Source organism: Mobula hypostoma, chromosome 6 (genome assembly GCF_963921235.1).
Source record: "Mobula hypostoma chromosome 6, sMobHyp1.1, whole genome shotgun sequence".
Lineage (NCBI taxonomy): Eukaryota > Metazoa > Chordata > Chondrichthyes > Myliobatiformes > Myliobatidae > Mobula > Mobula hypostoma.
This window is the reverse complement of record NC_086102.1, coordinates 119,166,895-119,184,889: the sequence shown is the minus strand read 5'-3', so window position 1 is coordinate 119,184,889 and position 17,995 is coordinate 119,166,895. Positions and strand designations below refer to the sequence as shown.

Genomic DNA, 17,995 nt, shown 5'->3' with positions numbered 1-17,995 from the left:
TAGGATGGGGGTAGAGAGTGGGTAGCAACCACCAAGCTCAAGGGCAGCTTGTATCCTTCTGATATAAGGCTATTGAACAGTAACCTAGTACAATAAGGAATACAATCTACAATAAAATCCAACAATCTACCTTGTGATGGCCTTACACCTACTGTCAATCTGCCCTACACTTGCTCTGTAACACTTACAGTAATTTTGTATTCTGCTATTGCTTTCCCTTGTACTACCTCAAAGCACTGACATGATGAAATGATCTTAATGGACGGCATACAAAACAAAGCTTATCTCTGTACCTCAGTACATATTACAATAATAAATCAATTTACCAAATTACCGTTCCTGCTACTTAACTCTTTCACATTTGTCTTCACTCTTCTCCTCCCTGCCCCTCCCTTCCATTTTCACCCCCTTCCTTCTCGAATAGGGACCTATTTCCCAGAGATTGACAAATTTCTGCCATCTCATTCTCCGAGTAAGCAATTAACTTGTGGAGGACATTGCCTCTGGGCACAGTCCTCCATTCTGCAGGCATTAGATCATGACCAGGAACAGAATCCACGGCCGACTAAGGTCTGTCTGGACTGCAGGCACAAAAGTTTATTGTGGAAGGGATTGCAGCCTCTGCTTAAATGCCTGAAGGAGCTACTCCTAAACTTCTGTTTGTACTTCAGCCACACTCCCCTTATCTTTGATGCAGAATAGTGGAGGGAGAGAGGTGAGTCACTCAGAGAACATTCTTGTCAGTCTGTTCCTGAGATTAGCTAAGGTGGCCTTCGACAGACCCTGGCAGTAGGTCAAAAATGGGGCTGACATTCTGACTGCCTGCCCCTCTTATCGGGATGCATCAGTGGCTGGGCATCATCAGAGAGGAGCCGTGGCGTGCACTAGCTCATTGGAAGATTTCCAGGGCCAGTGGGCATTGCAGGGGTTTGTGGGCATCCTGGACAAGGAGGAGTGCATATTAATTTCACGGTGGCAAATAAAGTAATTTTAAAATTTAAAAAAATCTGTAAAAGACACACACAAAACAAGGGCCAGGATATCAAGGCCAAGAAAAGGCTAACAATGCTATCTTTCTTTGAGCCAGGAGCTAAGTTTGACTCACCTGGCCTCATTGCTCAGTACCAATCGGCAGTTGTCCGTCAAAAGATGATGCATTTTAAACACCAGCAACCCCTTTATAATTACAGCAACTTTCCTTGCTATCAACTGAACCCAGAAACATTCGGGGGAGAATGTTCCTCAAGTGTGTTCTGTAATAAAGCCTTAGGGTGCTGGGCAATTCAGTGGCAGTACTGCACTGAGCTCTCTGACATTGAACTGCCCACTAATTCAGCAGAATTATTAAATGTAATAGGTTGTCAGATATTATTTCGCTCTTCATAACCAGTAGCAAAACTAACACCTGAAGGTACTTGTGCATTTCGATGATATACAGGGTTATTTCATCTGGAAGGAATTGAGACTTTGTTTTTTTATTGCTTTAGAAATCATTTAGATTAGAAAGCATTTCATTTGTGGGTTAGACTGCAGTTTTTTTCACTGGCCTTTGCTGTTGTTTACTCAAATGCTTCGACAGTTCTTCACATCATCAAATTGCCTCAGATCTTCCTCATGCACGTCCTAGTTGGCAGTTTTGGAGGGGAAATATTTTGCTGGTAGCTCATTAGTTGTAAGAATGATTTTTTTTAAAACTATAAACTCATGTAACATTTCTCGCAGTGCTAACTGGTCAAGACTATTGTCTTTGTTCTGGAATTGGCAGAAGTGCTAGGCCTCAGTCCCAGTGACCCGGGTTCAATCCCAACCTGTGGTGCTGCACGTGTGGAGTTGCACATTCTTCCCCACCCACCCCCCCATCCAAAACACATGTGAATTGATAGCTTGAATAGCCACCGTAAATTCTCTGGGTAGGTCCTAGATCTGGGGCAGTTGAGGGGAATGTGAGGGAGGAAAGGTTGCGCAGAAAATTAATATGAGAAAGCTAACATTGACTTGTGGGCCAAAATGACCACCCTCTATGGGGTAAGGAAACATAGACCTGTTAAATAGCTCCTACATTTATTGATCTTGAGTTATTGTGAAGTAGATGAAGATTGTTCCAGTGATCATTGTAATTCAGATTCCCACTGCCCACGGCAATCCACTTAAAGCCACTTTCAATGACACCATGCCAACGTAACCTGTAGTGACTACGTGATTTGTGCAATGTGGCCATGTCAGTGAATAGTTGCCTGGGGATTTGAATGTAGAAGCAGGTAATGCAAATAGCAAATGATTACCGGGGGCGGGGGGGGGGGACACTTAAATATTGTGGTGTGTACAGTATTATGTTTCCACACAGGGAGGCACATTGCTGTGGTCCAGATGGCAACTGTATGGGAAGCTCAGAAACATCCATAAGGCCATGTTCTGTCATACCATCATGGAATACAAACTCAACATCCATCCTTGGTAAATCTTGAAATGTATACAGTAAATAACTACTTTGAGTCTCAGAGGCATACAGCACCTTTCAGGTCTGATAATCTGGCAGAGAGCAAGTTCCTCAAACAGCTAGATGTTCTGCTGTACTGTACTGATATTTGTTATGGGGTTAAATGTTGTCTGAACCAGTCACTGTATTCCAAGCTCTGTCAGGGGAAGGGAGTCGCAGATATGCTCAGAACTTCCTTGAAGTTCCCACTCACTCCTGGGAATTCTTGACAGCTCAAAGTGGAGAGAGAGCATCTGAGAACCTGTCAAGCACAGTGTGGACTGGCGTAACTGGTGCAACGACCGCATGTCCTCACAACTTCCTGCCCCATCAGTGGAAGAACCTGCGGTTCCCAAATTGGCTTCATCAGCCACCTCGGAACCCTCAAAACCAGAGCAAAAGCAAGCCATCCCCATTACCAAAACACAGCTGAAAAACAAACAGAAACAGAAGTATTGTCCAGGACACCAGATGGAACTTCCTGGCCGTTCTTCAGAATAATTGTGCAGGGTCCTAAACATCTACCCAAGAGGGAAAACAAGAGTTCACTTTATTGCTAAGATTGGACCATGGACGGTGCATTGCTCCTCTTATCTGCATTGGCGTATCCATACTCCAATTTCAGATTGTTTCACATGTACTGTGAATAAATCACCTCCTAACACACCACCTCCAAAAGACTTTCCATCATCAGGTCAGGACCATGATGGAATAATCTCCACTTGCTTGGGTGAGTGCAGTTCCAACAACTTTCAGGAAAGTCGACATCATCCAGGAACAATTAAGCTGCTTGACTTGTATCCCATCAACCTCCTAAAATATCTATTCCCTCACTTTAATGCACAGTGCCTGCAGTGTGCATCATCTGCAAATGGCACTGTGGTTACTTGTCCAGATTACTTAAGCAGTACCTCCTAAGCCCCTCTCCCACCAAGAAGGCAAGGGCAGCACACATATGGGAGAAGCACCTGCTGGCTCCCTTCCAAGTTGCCCGCCTTCCTGACCTGGAAGTATTCCACCAGTCCGTCACCGTGCCTGGAACTCCCTGCTCAACATCCTATTTTCAGAACTTTCAAACAATGCACAAAATGCTGGAGAAACTCTACAGGATCATGCAGCATCTGGGGAGGGAAATAGCTAACGCCTTCGAGCAAGTCTGTTCATCAGGACTGGAAGAAAAGAGGGGAGAAAGCTGCATTAAGAAGTGGAGGGACAATTAGCAGGTGATAGGTGGGTCCAGATCACAGAGGGTTGATAGGCAAGTGAAGGAAGGGGAGTGTGAGATTGATGTCAGAAGGCAGCCCACCATCAGCTTTCCAAGGATAAGTAGGGATGGGCAAGAAATACTGGCCTTCCTAAAACAGGAATGTTCAAATTTTTAAAAAATCTACATTGGTGCTAAGGTAAAAACAACAGTGTTCTTATGGGCAGAGGCAGCTCTCATTGTAAGGAATAGGAAGTCCACTCAAAATGGAGTCTATTATTAATAACAATTCTATGCACACTGACTTCATGGAATATGGATTTATACAGTTAGGGAAATTCGTGCTAACTCCATAAACAGCCATGATTCATTTGATTTGTAGCGAACACTTCAGCTCTACCTCTGTGACCGGAATTGGATGAAATCATATTAATCTCGCAAAAAATGACTACGACATATTAAAAGTCATAAGCTGATTGTTTCTAAGTCTGGCTTTTAGTGGCAGAATGCTGAATTACAAGTGACAGGGCTTTTAGGTGCAGATTTAAGCACAACTCAGGTACCTTCTTATGATCTTGAACTTTATTGTCTGCCTGCACTGTAATTTTTCTGCAACTGTAACACTTTATTCTGCATTCCTTGTACCATTTAAATGCACTGTTGTACTGAAATTACATAATATTAACATAATAAAATGTCCCCTGCCTTTTCAAAGGAGCAGAATGTGACACATCTGACGCCAGGGTACCAGAGCTGACTTTAGTAGAGATGTAGACAGGAATGGGTTGGGGGGAGGGAAAAATGTTTTAACAAGGGAATTTACAGCTTCGGCACATTTTCCAGAGATTAAGCAATGAAAATTGGGAAGGTGCCGGAGTTTTTGGAGTGCCTAAGGCCTGGAGGATCATGGGGCTGGGGGAACAGAGGTAAGGGGCAGCGATAACTGCAACGTGAGCATTTTAAAATCAAGGCATTGCTGGAACTGCCATCAATGAAGATTGGATAGCACTGAGTGAACAGGTTGGTACATAAGCAACACAACTATTGGAGTTTCTGGAACATGCTGAGATAACAAGCTTAGGACGACCTCTCCAGTGTTCCCACACCTTTGTTTGCTGTCCTGCAGGGAGTGACATTGGCAGTGAGAACTCAGAGTCAACATCAGTAGTATGTGCTTGTCTATTCCCATCCTTCTCAAACAAGCCTGATTCCTGCCCCATCGTCCTTGCGTTGCATCAGGTTGTTCAGAGGACGGAACATTTGAAGGCTGAAATTTTTGTTTTTAAGATGCCAGTCAGCTGGACTGTGGCATTTGCTTTACAAGCCACATAGCAACAGTGCGTATCAACAGCATAAATATTCCATCAGCTAAATAATTGCAAAGCCCACTTGAGAGGCCCTTACAAATTCCCCATTGTGCAGGAAAGCAATGAAGGAATAGATGGGGGTCTTCAGTTTGCAGCGACTGTCTTCAGAAATCCTGGTTACCAGGCAATCAGTGTGCAATGCGGAGAATCTGCTTGTGTTGGGGGAATTAGGAGCACAAGCGGCCTCAGGATGTGGGCCTATGGAAATGTGCATGAAGCAACCACCCCTGTTGTCTGTCACAAAAGGACATTCACTGACTCCCAGCAAACAGGTGCACATGAGGGGACAGTAGTGTGGGTAATAGGAGAACAACATTTCATTAGATTTAATTCTCTTTTGTTTCTCTTATATTTAATTTATATTAGGTTACAGAACCTTGGTGGGTTTGTAAGCTCACCGGGAACTAGGCCATTGAAAGGAGCACTGTGCAAATCATTCTACCTCAAGAAACTCAGGGAGCTAAAATGACCACATTTGTTACCATTGAAGAGGACAGTATCCCAAGGGAATTAGGGAATGTCAAGAGAAACCTGGCTCTGAACATGACAAACACTAGTCATATGGGATTCTTGCCTCCACTCCCTCCTCCGAAAACACCGGATTTTGCTGCTCATCTTTCACTCCTTCAGCTTTTCAATATCACCAATGGATCACAGTTTGGAATATCATTCCATCCGTTAGCACGCACAGTCTTCAACATCCACTGACTTGCTACCTATGGATTCACCGGTAGGCCCCAGGACACAGCTTAACGGTTTTCTAAAAGCTATCTATTTTTTACATTTACATTGTTTCCATCCAGGAGGTCATTGTGGACATGGTCGAGGATTACAAATACCTGGAGATACGAATTGTCAATAAACTGGACTGGTCAAAGAACACTGAGGCTGTCTACAAGAAGGGTCAGAGCTGTCTCTATTTCCTGAGGAGACTGAGGTCCTTTAACATCTGCCGGACGATGCTGAGGATGTTCTACGAGGCTGTGGTGGCCAGTGCTATCATGTTTGCTGTTGTGTGCTGGGGCAGCAGGCTGAGGGTAGCAGACACCAACAGAATCAACAAACTCATTCGTAAGGCCAGTGATGTTGTGGGGATGGAACTGGACTCTCTCACGGTGGTGTCTGACAAAAGGGTGCTGTCTAAGTTGCATGCCATCTTGGACAATGTCTCCCATCCACTACATAATGTACTGGGTGGGCACAGGAGTACATTCAGCCAGAGACTCATTCCACTGAGATGCAACACAGAGCGTCATAGGACGTCATCAAACTGCTGACTGTGGCCATCAAACTTTACAACTCCTCCCTTGGAGGGTCAGACGCCCTGAGCCAATAGGCTGCTCCTGGACTTATTTCCTGGTATAAGTTACATATTAGTATTTAACTATTTATGGTTTTATTACTATTTAATTATTTATGGTGCAACTGTAACGAAAACCAATTTCCCCCAGGATCAATAAAGTATGACTATGACTATGACTACATTGAAGAAACATTCACTGATTACCATTTGGTAACAGTAGCTTCTGTCAGTGTGTGACTCCAATAGATCTTCAATGCCTGCACCTTGTGAGTGCAAAATCCTTCACTGCTTGTTTCAACTGAAGTTGTTTGATGACTAACAAATATTTTAATATCTTCACTGAAGTGTGTCAAGCTTTTGCTACATTATAAACAAAAAACATCTTTAATTTGGCAGGTAAACTGGAATGAGCTGCCAGGGGAAGTGGGCAGGTACAGTTACATTGTTTACCGACATATGGGTAGGTACATGAATAGAAAGTGTTCAGAGCAATTTGGGCCAAACGCAGGCACATGGGATTGGCTTAGATAGGCAACTTGGTTGAAGAACCAGCTGGGTGAAGAACCTGTTTCCATGATATATACTGTGACTTTCCAACACTAAAGAAAAGGCTGCTAAAGGTATTGTGCTTTTTGTTCTGTGGGGTGTCCATGTCCCTATTGCATATGGACAAAGTGAGTTTAGTGTAATTCCTTTAGTGGTTTTGTTTCAGCCTCCAATTGTGCTATGGATTCTTCATGATGATGGCTGTGATTGAAGCTTTTGCACACTCAGTTGCTGTCAGCATCTGTTTGATTATCACCAATGTCAGCAGATGTTTACAGGAACTGGATTGGGTGCCGGCAAACACTCGAATTTCTGCCAGACCTATCTAGGCAGGGCAGGGCACTGTATGATGCAATAGGTGAAACATCCAGGACAACCAGCAGCATACCCAGGCAAGGGAGCGATACTGTGGCGCTAACCGGGCTACTGCCCCCTGGTGTAATTGATACGGAGTCCACACGCTCTCCTTGCATGTGGTTTCTCCATCCTCCCTGCCCAGCATTCCAGTTACCTTCATTTTGAAAAGATGTGCAGGTTGTTGAGTTAATTGACCATGAAAAATTAAGATTTGGTGGGAGGTCAATAGGAATGTGCGGTGAATAAAACTAGATGAGTGTATGGCTAGTAGTTGGCACAGACACAGTGGAGTGGAGGGCTTGTTTCCCTGCTGTATGACTCTGACTCTCTGGCATGGGTTACTTGATTTGCCTCCACCTCATGCTTTGAATTTAAGACACCATTGTGCTTAGGACGGAGTCTCAGTGGAATCACTTAACGTCTCCTTTTCTTGGTCTCCTTCATGCATGTAGAGATCTTCATTCCATTCTCCTGCAGAACTGGACTTACGATCTGAGTTGATCCTTCCTTGCAGCTGATGAACTGAACTGTTGTTTAGAGTTTTTCCATTTTTCTCACAGCTCCTTCCATTGCTTGACCCTTTCAAATTAACAGAGGGACATTATTCAAAAACCCTGTGCAGACATGTACCTCAGCACCAGCTGTACCAAAACATTAGGCCAACCAGTTGAGGCTACAGTAGAGGAGAGCTTAACACCACAGGCATCTGGCCCTGAGACCCTGCAACCAATGGATCAGATCAAAGCTCTGCAGTCTTCCCATGGTCAGTTGACAGATAAACTTCTTTCCTCTTCTTAGACAATTCCTCAAGATTGATGGTAGCTTGCTTCACGCCATTTCTGTGGGTTGGCTGACAATGTGGGAAGTACGTTCTGTTCTGCAGATCAGGCAGAAGATGAATGATGGAGTGAGTGGGTTGGAAGTTTATTCCATCTGCTGCTTTGACAGGTTTTCTGTGCCAAAGCATGGCATCAAGGTTCTTGATACCATCCTAAATGCTTCTTCTTCATTTCTCTCTTCTCCAGGGTTCGGTAGAGGCACTGCATTTGGTCATAATACCATCACACCTTAAAACATAGGAGCAGAATTAGGCCATTTGGCCCATCAAGTCGGTTCTGCCATTTAATCACATTTGATCCTTTTTTCCACTCCTCAGCCTTCTTCCCATAACCTTTGATGCCATGGCCAATCAAGAACTTATTTTCTATGTTTTCTATGTTTTCTATGTTTATCAATCTCTGCCTTAAATGCACCCATGACCTGGCCTCCACAGCTACCTATGGCAACAAATTTCACAAATTCACCACCCTCTGTCTAAAGAAATTTCTATGCATCTCTGTTTTAAATGGAATCCTTAGGCTGTGCCCTCTTGCCCTAGACTCCCCCACCATAGGAAACATCCTTCCAAAATCTACTCTGCCTAGGCCTTTGAATATTCAAAAGGTTTCAATGAGATCCCCCCTCATCCTTTTAAATTCCAGTGAGTACAGGCCCAGAACAATCAATCGTTCCTCATACGTTAACACTTTTATTCCCAGAATCATCCTTGTGAACCTCCTCTGAACCTTCTCCAATGCCAGAATACTTTTTCTTAGATGAGGAGCCCAAAGCTGTTCACAATACTCAAGGTGAGGCCACACCAGGTCTTTATAGAGCCTCAGAATCACATCCCTGTTCTTGTATTCTAGACCTCTTGAAATGAATACTAACATTGTATTTGCCTTCCTCACCACCAACTCAATCTGCAAGTTAACCTTCAGGGTGTTCTGCACAAGGACTCCCAAGTCTCTTTCCATCTCAGAATTTTGGATTTTCTCCTCGTTTAGAAAAATAGTCTGCTCAACCATTTCTTCTACCGAAGTGCATGACCATGCATTTTCCAACATTTTATTTCATTTGCCACTTTCTTGTCCATTCTCCTAATCTGTCTAAGTCCTTCTTCAGCCTTCCTGTTTCTTCAACATTACCTGCCCCTCCACCAATCTTCATATCATTTGCAAACTTGGCAACAAAGCCATCTATTCCATCATCTAAATCATTGATATACAGCATAAAAAGAACCGATCCCAACGCCAATCCCTGCAGAACTGGTAGCCAACCAGAAAAGATGCCTTTAATCCCACTGGCTATCTCCTACCAATCAACCAATGTTCTAACTATGCCAATAACTTTCCTGTAATACCATGGGCTCTTAACTTGGTAAGCAGCCTCATGTGTGGCACCTTGTCAAAGGCCTTCTGAAAATCCAAATGCTGTATACAACATCCACTGCATCCCCTTTATCTATCGTACTTGTAATCTTCTCAAAGAATTTCAACAGGATTGTTTCAACGATTTCAAAGATACATTTAATGTCAGAGAAATGTATACAATATACTTCCTGAAATGCTTGTCAGACAAGATTTTCCCTTAAGGAAACCATGCTGACTTTGTCCTAGCTTTTCCTGTGTCACCAATACTCCACAACCTCCTCCTTAAAAATTTACTCCAACTTCTTCCCAACCACTGAGGTCAGGCTAACTGGTCTATAATTTCCTTTCTGCTGCCTTCCTCCTTTCTTAAATAGTGGAGTGACATTGGCAATTTTCCAGGCCTCCGGAATCATGCCAGAGCCCAATGATTCTTGAAAGATCATACTAATGCCTCCACAATCTCTACCGCTACCTCTTTCAGAATCCGGGGGTGCAGTTCCTCTTGTCCGGGTGCTTTACGTACCTTTAGGTCTTTCAGATTTTTGAGCACCTTCTCCCTTGTAATAGTAACTGCACTCACTTCTCTTCCCTCACACCTTTTAACACCTGGCAAAATACTCATTTAGTTCATCAACTATCTCTTTTTCCCTGTTATTATTTCTCCACCCTCATTTTCTAATGGTCCTATATCCACTTTCATCTCTCTTTTATTTTTCATATAATTGAAAAAGCTTTTTCTATCCATCTTGACATTGTTTGCTAGCTTGCTTTCATATTTCATTTTTCCCTCCTAATGATTCTTTTAGTTGATTCTATAGGTTTTTATAATCTCCTCAACCCTCTGTCTTGCCACAATTTTTTTCTTTGTTGTATGCTCTCTCTTTTTCTTTTACATTAGTTTTGACTTCTCTTGTTAGCCACGGTTATACTATTTTACCATTTACGTATTTCTTTGTTTTTGGAATACATCTAGCCTGCATCTTCTTCATTTTTCCCAGAAACTTAAGCCATTGCTGATCTGCGGTCGTTTCTGTCAGCAGCTCCTTCCAATTTACTTTGACCAAGTCCTCTCTCATACCACTGTAATTTCCTTTACTCCACTGAAATACTGCTACATTAGATTTTACTTTCTCCCTATTTTACTTTTAATTTCTCCCTGAGTTCAAGTTGAATTCAGTCATATTGTGATCAGTCTCCTAAGGGTTCCTTTACCTTAAGCTCCCTAATCGCATCTGGTACATTACGTAACACCCAATCCAGTATAGCTGATCCCCTAGTAGGCTCAATGACAAACTGCTCTAAAAATCCATTTTGTAGGCATACAACAAGCTCACTCACTCTACCTGGATGTTAAAATCTCCCATGACTATCAGAACATTGCCCTTTTGACACACCTTTTTCTATTTCCCATTGTAATCTGTAGTCCACAGCCCAGCTACTGTTTGGAGGCCTGTATATACCAGCCATCAGGGCCCTTTTACCCTTGCAGTTTCTTCATTCAACCCATAAGTAAACAACACCTTCTGATCCTATGTCACATCTTTCGAATTATTTGATGGCATTCTTCTCCAGCAGAACCTTGCAACACCCTCTGCCTACCTAAGTATCTCTCCTATACAGTGTGTAACCTTGGACATTCAGCACCCAACTACAAACATCCTTCTGCCACAATTCAGCGATGGCCACAACATCATACCTGACAATCTGTAAAAGCGCAACACAATCATTCATCTCATTTCTTATACTCAGTGCATTGAGATATAACGCTTTGAATAATGTATTTGCTACCCTTTTTGATTCTGCATCCCTAATGCACTGATACTTACCCTGCTGGCTGCAATTTTGTTCTATCATCTGCCTACACTTCCTGACAGTCTGACTTCATGCTATCTTTGCTTTTTTACCATCCATCCAATCCTGGATCCCTTCACTCCAGTTCCTATCCCCCTGCCAAATTAGCTTAAACCGTTCCCATCAGCTCTAACAAATCTGCCTGAAAGAATTTGGTCCTCCTGGGGTTCAGGTGCAACCCGTCCCTTTTGTACCGGTCATACTTCCCCCAGAAGAGATCCCAATGATACCAAAGCCTGAAGCCCTGCCCCCTACCCCAGCTTCTCAGCCACACATTCATCTGCCAGTTTTTTTTTTAGATTATGAAGACACGTAGTCCTCTTTTATTGTCATTTAGTAATGCATGCATTAAGAAATGATACAATATTTCCTCCGGTGTCATATCACAAAACACAGGATAGACCAAGACTGAAAAAACTGACAAAACCACATAATTATAACATATAGTTACAACAATGCAGCAACACCATAACTTGATGAAGAAGTCCATGAGCACAGTAAAAGTTCAAAGTCTCTCAAATGTCCCACATCTCACGCAGATGTGAGAAGGAAGAATTCTCCTTGCCATGCCGAACACAGTCCGACTCTGAGTCATCCGAAAACTTCGAGCTCTGATCAGCTCTCCGACACCGAGTACTGAGCGCCATCTCTGTCCAAACGATTCGACCTCAACCTTGGTCACCACCAGCCGGCAAAGCCAGGCATTTTGAGGCTTAGCCTCTGAAAGGTTCCCGACCATGCAGTAACGACAGCAGCGAACGAGCGTTTCAGAAATTTCTCCAGATGTTTCTCTGTGCTTTCACGTGCATTCTCCATCAAATCAGAATTGTCCATGGCTCCTATTTAACAGATACGATACCATTTTCACCGGAGGGCTGTGCACACACACGGTGCACTGCCTCTCTCCTCCCAAACATATCCTGTTTCTACCCTCACTGGTGCATGGAACAGGTAGCAATCCAGAAATTAATACCATGGAGGTCCTGTTTCTCATCTTCTGTTGTTCTAAATTCTCTCTTCAGGACCACTTTGCTTTTCTTTCCTATGCCATCAGCACCAATATGTACCAAGACATCTGGCTGCTCTCCCTCCCCCTCCAAAATGCTGTGGAGTTGGTCCGAGACATCCCTGACTCTGGCACCTGGCAGGCAACATACCTCCCAGGTCACAGGGGCCTAGAACATGTACTTGAATTATTTATCTGTTTGATTTGTAATTTCTTCAGCTAAAGAACTGTGAGGACATCTCCATCCTTAGCCGTGCAGGCTTGCATGTTAGACAAAAGGACAAGGCTAAAATACCTATGGTCACATTCAGAGGAAGGGAGATGGATTTCCCTCATTTTTTAATGATTTCTGAGGCTAATGTCATTTGGTATTTGACACTTTGTACCATAAGACCATAGGTCATAAGAAATAGGAGCAGAGTTTGGTCATTAGGTCCATTAAGCTTGCTCCTCCATTCAATCATGGCAGTTCTTTCTTTAACCCCGTTCTCCCATCTTCTTCTGTGACACTTAGCTCCCTTATCAATCAAGAACCTATCAATCCCCGCCTTAGATAGACCCTATGACTTGGCCTCCTCAGCCCTCTGTGCCCTAGAATTCCATATATTCACCACCCTCTTGGTGAAGAAATTCCTCCTCATCACAGTTCTAATGGGCGCCCCTTTTATCCGGAGGTTGTGCCCTCAGATGCTACACTCTTCTACTAATGAAAACATCCTCTCCATGCCCGCTCTATCTAGGCCTTTCAGAACGTGGTAGGTTTCAACGAGATCTCCTCCCATCTTTCTGAATATGTCACCAATTCAGCATCTTTCAACTTGGACTCCTATCCAAGATAGATTTACTATTTGCTGCTTATCAATTCCACTCCACCAGCAAACAAAATGTCAGGTTCAAGCGTTTTGTTCTTGGAAGGAAAGTTTTACAATTTCTTACCTGGATTGATTTATCACCATGATTTTCAATTGTGGAATTATATTGTGCCCCATTCTCTTCTCTTATTATAAGTAGTTTTTGATCTTCGAGGTACATACTAGTATATTAACCCTCAAGCCCCATTCCTGTATGTGGCTCGCAGAGTAGTTTTGGCTTTGCTTTCTACAGATTCTCATGGCAAATCTCCCAAACAAATGGCTGACAAGATTCTGCTGCAGAAGCCGAGAGACTTGGGTAGCTGCCTTCAACAGCCTGTCAGTCTCCTGGGAGGGGAACGAATCTATTTGCATTTTCTGGGCTACTGGAGCTGAGCTTTGAAGCAGGGAGGACCTGAAATCACAGATGGAGGCTTCGATGTGGCGTGATACCCTTCATCTTTATCTGACAGCTTGGCTCTTGTGTGCAACAATTTATTATGCAAGGTTCCTCCCTTCTTCACAGTGGACAGTGTGAAGGAGTAGAAGAGTGTGAATTTTACATGTTGCAATATCTGACTTCTAGAATCAGCCCTGCATTTTATTACGTTTGTTGTTAATTCAAGGATCCCTTACATAGTTTTTTGAGGTTTGATAATATATTTACTGCCTCTTTCTAACTTGATAGAAGTTGCATTAGAATTCCTCCATTTACTACAAGTTTAAACTGCCCTGCCCTGAGTCTTACTCCACTGAAGGTATTGTCCAAAATTTATACAAAAATGACAGTCCTTGTGCATTGCCTATTTTTGTCATACTGAGTCACAGAGTGGAGCTAGTCGAGCTGCCACTTCATTGTACCAGTGAAAAAGATTCAATCCTGACCTCAGGTGCTGTCTGTATGGATTCCCCCTGGCACCGCATGTGTTAACTCTGAGTGCTTTGGTTTCCTTCCACATCCAAAGGTCGAGCAGTTTGGTAAGTTAACTGGCTGTTTAAAATTGCCCCTAGTGTGTAGGTGAGTGGTAGATTCTGGAGATGTGGGAGTATGACGTCAGTAAGACCAAAGAGCTGATTTGGACTTCAGGAAGGATAAGACGAGGGAACACAAACCAGTCATTATTGAGGGATCAGAATTGCAAAGAGTGAGCAATTTCAAGTTCCTGGGTGTCAAGGTCACTGAGGATCTATCCTGGTCCCAACATATCAATGCAGCTATAAGAAAGGCAAGACAGTGACTATAGTTCATTAGAAGTTTGAGGAGATTTGGTTTGTCACCTGAAACATGCAAAAACTACTATAGATGTATCATGGAGAGCATTCTGACAGTCTGCATCACCGTCTGGTATAGGGGGACTACTGCACAGGATCAAAAGGAGCTATAGAAAGTTGTAAAATTGGTCAGCTCCATCGTGGGTACTAGCCTCCATCGTATCCAAGACATCTTCAAAGACCGGTGCCTCAGAAATGTGGTGACTATTATTAAGGACCCCCATCACCTAGGACATGCCCTCTTCTCATTGTTACCATCAGGTAGGAGGTACAGAAGCCTGAAGGCACACACTCAGTGATTCAGGAACAGCTTCTTCCCCTCTGCCATCCAATTCCTAAATGGACACTGACCCCATGAACACTACCTCATTTTTTATATTATTTCTATTTTTGTACAATTTTAATATAACTATTTAACATACAATGCTGAAAGTGATTTACTTATTTATTGTATCTGCTGCAATCACTTCTCCTGGCATGTGGAATGAGCTGTCAGAAGTGATTGAAGCAGATACAATAACAACCATTGAAAGACAGTTGGACAGGGACATGGATTGGAAAGGTTTAGAGAGAATGGGCTAAAGGCTGGCGAATGGGACCAACATGGATGGGGCTTCTTGGTCAGCATGGACCAGTTAGGCTGAAGGGACTGTTTTTATCCTCCATGTCTCTCTGATTCTTGATGACTGCCAGATTATACCCCAGACGATGATAGTAAACGAGACCCCCATTTCCCCACTCCCATCTGCACTCCTTTTGGTCTCCAATTCAGGCTCTATAAAAATTTTTGGTTTGTTCATGACAATTCTCCAACTTCAGGTAACTGATCCCCTTTTGTCCCTTTTCCATTTTCTCTTTTCTCCTTTCTCTCTCCGCCTAATTCACCTGATTCCAGTCACTGAGTCTTTTCCCCCCCTCCCACAGCCTCTCCATCGGCCCATCACCCACAGACTCCTCCCATTGGTTTCCCAGCACACTTTTCACCCTTTTTATTGTACGCTTCACCCTCCTCTCCTTCAGATTGCATTATCTTCATGCTGTCACCTCCCAGCTTCTGACACCATTCTCACTCTCCCCCTCCTCCATCTGCCTATCCCAGAGCCCCCCACCCCCTAAATCCACTTGTCATCTGCCAATTTATGTAACGTCCCTTCCCTCTGTCTGGCTGCCAGGTCTGATGATGAAGGTAGATACAATAGCAGTGTACAAATCGTAAAGATAAGCACATGGTGAATATGCAGTGATGATAGGTATATGGATCACGAACCGACAGAAGGGATGAGTTTAATTTGGCATCCTTCTCAGCACAGACACTGTGGGCCGAGGGGCCTGTTCCCATGCTATACTATTCTATGTTTAATCTTACAGGCTGCGGATAAGTATTAAACGTACAGAAAGGGAACATCTACATAACCTCCCATGTTGGACGCCGGTCCTTTGTACACAGATGATGCGAAGGAAACTCTTGCACAGATGCAAATGCTGTTTTAATTTCCACTTCAGCTCAACGGAAGCTGAAAATTGCACATCTTGTGTCGCTGAAGCTTTTTGTCAGCAGCCAATTTGGCATCGGTGGGCTGCTCAAGAGGGGACATTTCTGGAGGGATGCCAGTCAGGACAATCTGCAAACCACTAGAATGATTGCAAAAGTACATGACTAAATGCAAAACCTTGCTGCAATGTTTTCAAACATCAATTATTTCAATTTTTTTGCAGTTTCAAAACCAATTTCTTCTACAGCCACACAGAGTGATTAGATTAACAGTGAGGCTCATTTGTGTCTGACAGGGGATGATGTACTTGGAGGAGAGACGGCTGGTTCATCGAGACCTGGCAGCAAGAAATGTGCTGGTGAAATCACCGAATCACATAAAGATCACTGACTTTGGCTTGGCCAGACTGCTGGATGTGGATGAGAAAGAATACAACGCAGATGGAGGAAAGGTTGGTGAACCTCTTCATTAGTCATGTCAAATGTACAGGCAGAAGCAAGTCACCTTCTTCCCTTTGCATTTCACCACCTTCTATACCCATGTTTATTTGTAGATGCATTTATTTAACCAACACTCTTTAGGTAAGGAATTCTGCTTTGGAATATACATTCAGTGGCCACTTTATTAGGTACACCTGCTTGTTAACGTAAATATCTAATCAGCCAATCATGTCGCGGCAACTCAGTGCATAAAAGCATGATCAAGAGGTTCGGTTGTTGTTCTGATCAAATATTAAAATGGGGAAGAGATGTGATCTAAGTGACTCTGACCGTGGAAGGATCATTGGTGCCAGACAATGTGGTTTCAATATCTCAGAAACTGCTGATCTTCTGTGATTTTCACGCACAACAGTCTCTGAAGTTTACAGAGAATGGTACGAAAAACCAAAAAAAAATCCAGTGAGCGGCAGTTCTGTAGACAAAAACATCTCGATATGAGAGAGGTCAGCGGAAAATGGCCACACTGGTTTAAACTGACAGGAAGGCGACTGTAACTCAAGAAGACATGCATTACAACAGTGGCGCGTAGAGGAGCATCTCCGAAAGCGTAACATGTCAGACTTGCAGTGGATGGGCTACAGCAGAAGGAGAGCACACTTGGTTCCTCTCCTGTACCTAATAAAGTGGCCACTAAGTGTATTTACACCTCTAATTTTGGATTTCCCGTTGATGAAGATATTTTTTCCACATCTGCTCTATCAGATCACCTCCTCAGCCTTAGCATTTTTTTTTGAGAGAAAGGAACCTCCTGCTCTTCTACCTTTCTAAATAGCCAAACCTTTTCAGTTCTGAAGTCATCCTTTAACTCCCACTTGCACCTTTTTCACTTCCTCAATATTGTTCCCGTGCAAGTGCCACCTTGACATACTCTTCAACTAGAGCTCATCAAATGTGAGCTGCTCCTTTACATTTTTGTTCTCAAACAGCGATCTTCACCCATGATTGGTTCTGGCAGTGTATCTATCACATGCCCCTCAACTGAAGAAAGACCTTTGATTTCAGGAGAGAATCACCCTCCCAAAGGAATGTTTCATGTTTCTATTCATAGGGAGAGGACATTCAGTTCATTGACGACTCTCTGCTCAAAGCAATCCCATTTTATACATATTATACACAAAACGTTGAATGTGCACATGTTATTTATATAAATATTTCAATTTGTGGCTCAGATTTGTCTCAAGTAGGCCACATTTTGCATCATTTGTGAAGTCTGCTCTCACCAGGATTGTAGCAGGTCACCTGTGTTAAAGAGCAGCTTTATTTCAGTGTTCCACCTCAGGTGTTTATTCCAGAGTGAGTCCTCTCCACAGACCACAGGATGAGACATGATGAAGAACCGGTCTAGATCTCCAACTTGTGCAATAGTGGGGTGATACCATTTGCTCAGAGCATTCCAAGCTTCTGTCGACTTTTAATGGAAATGTATTAACCTGTTTCACTGGACTGAAAGGACTCTCCTCTCCTTTTGTAACAGTGAAGGGGTGCAACAGGTAAAGCTGCTTTCACACAGTTCTGGCATCCTGGATTTAATCCTGGCTTCTGCTGGTACACAATGTCTCTGTGCCCCCGTAGCTTTG

The 17,995-nt window shown here is 43.3% G+C and overlaps 1 protein-coding gene across 6 annotated transcripts in view; it reads left to right on the top strand.

The window, feature by feature from the left end:
- LOC134348348 (receptor tyrosine-protein kinase erbB-4-like) overlaps window positions 1–17,995 on the top strand; it is a 1,006,440-nt gene that overhangs the window by 873,166 nt on the left and 115,279 nt on the right. For all 6 annotated transcript variants that reach the window (XM_063051562.1, XM_063051560.1, XM_063051559.1 and 3 more), the window contains one exon: window positions 16,214–16,369. In XM_063051562.1, the coding sequence (XP_062907632.1) occupies window positions 16,214–16,369 (156 nt within the window). The remainder of the gene's footprint in view (window positions 1–16,213; window positions 16,370–17,995) is intronic.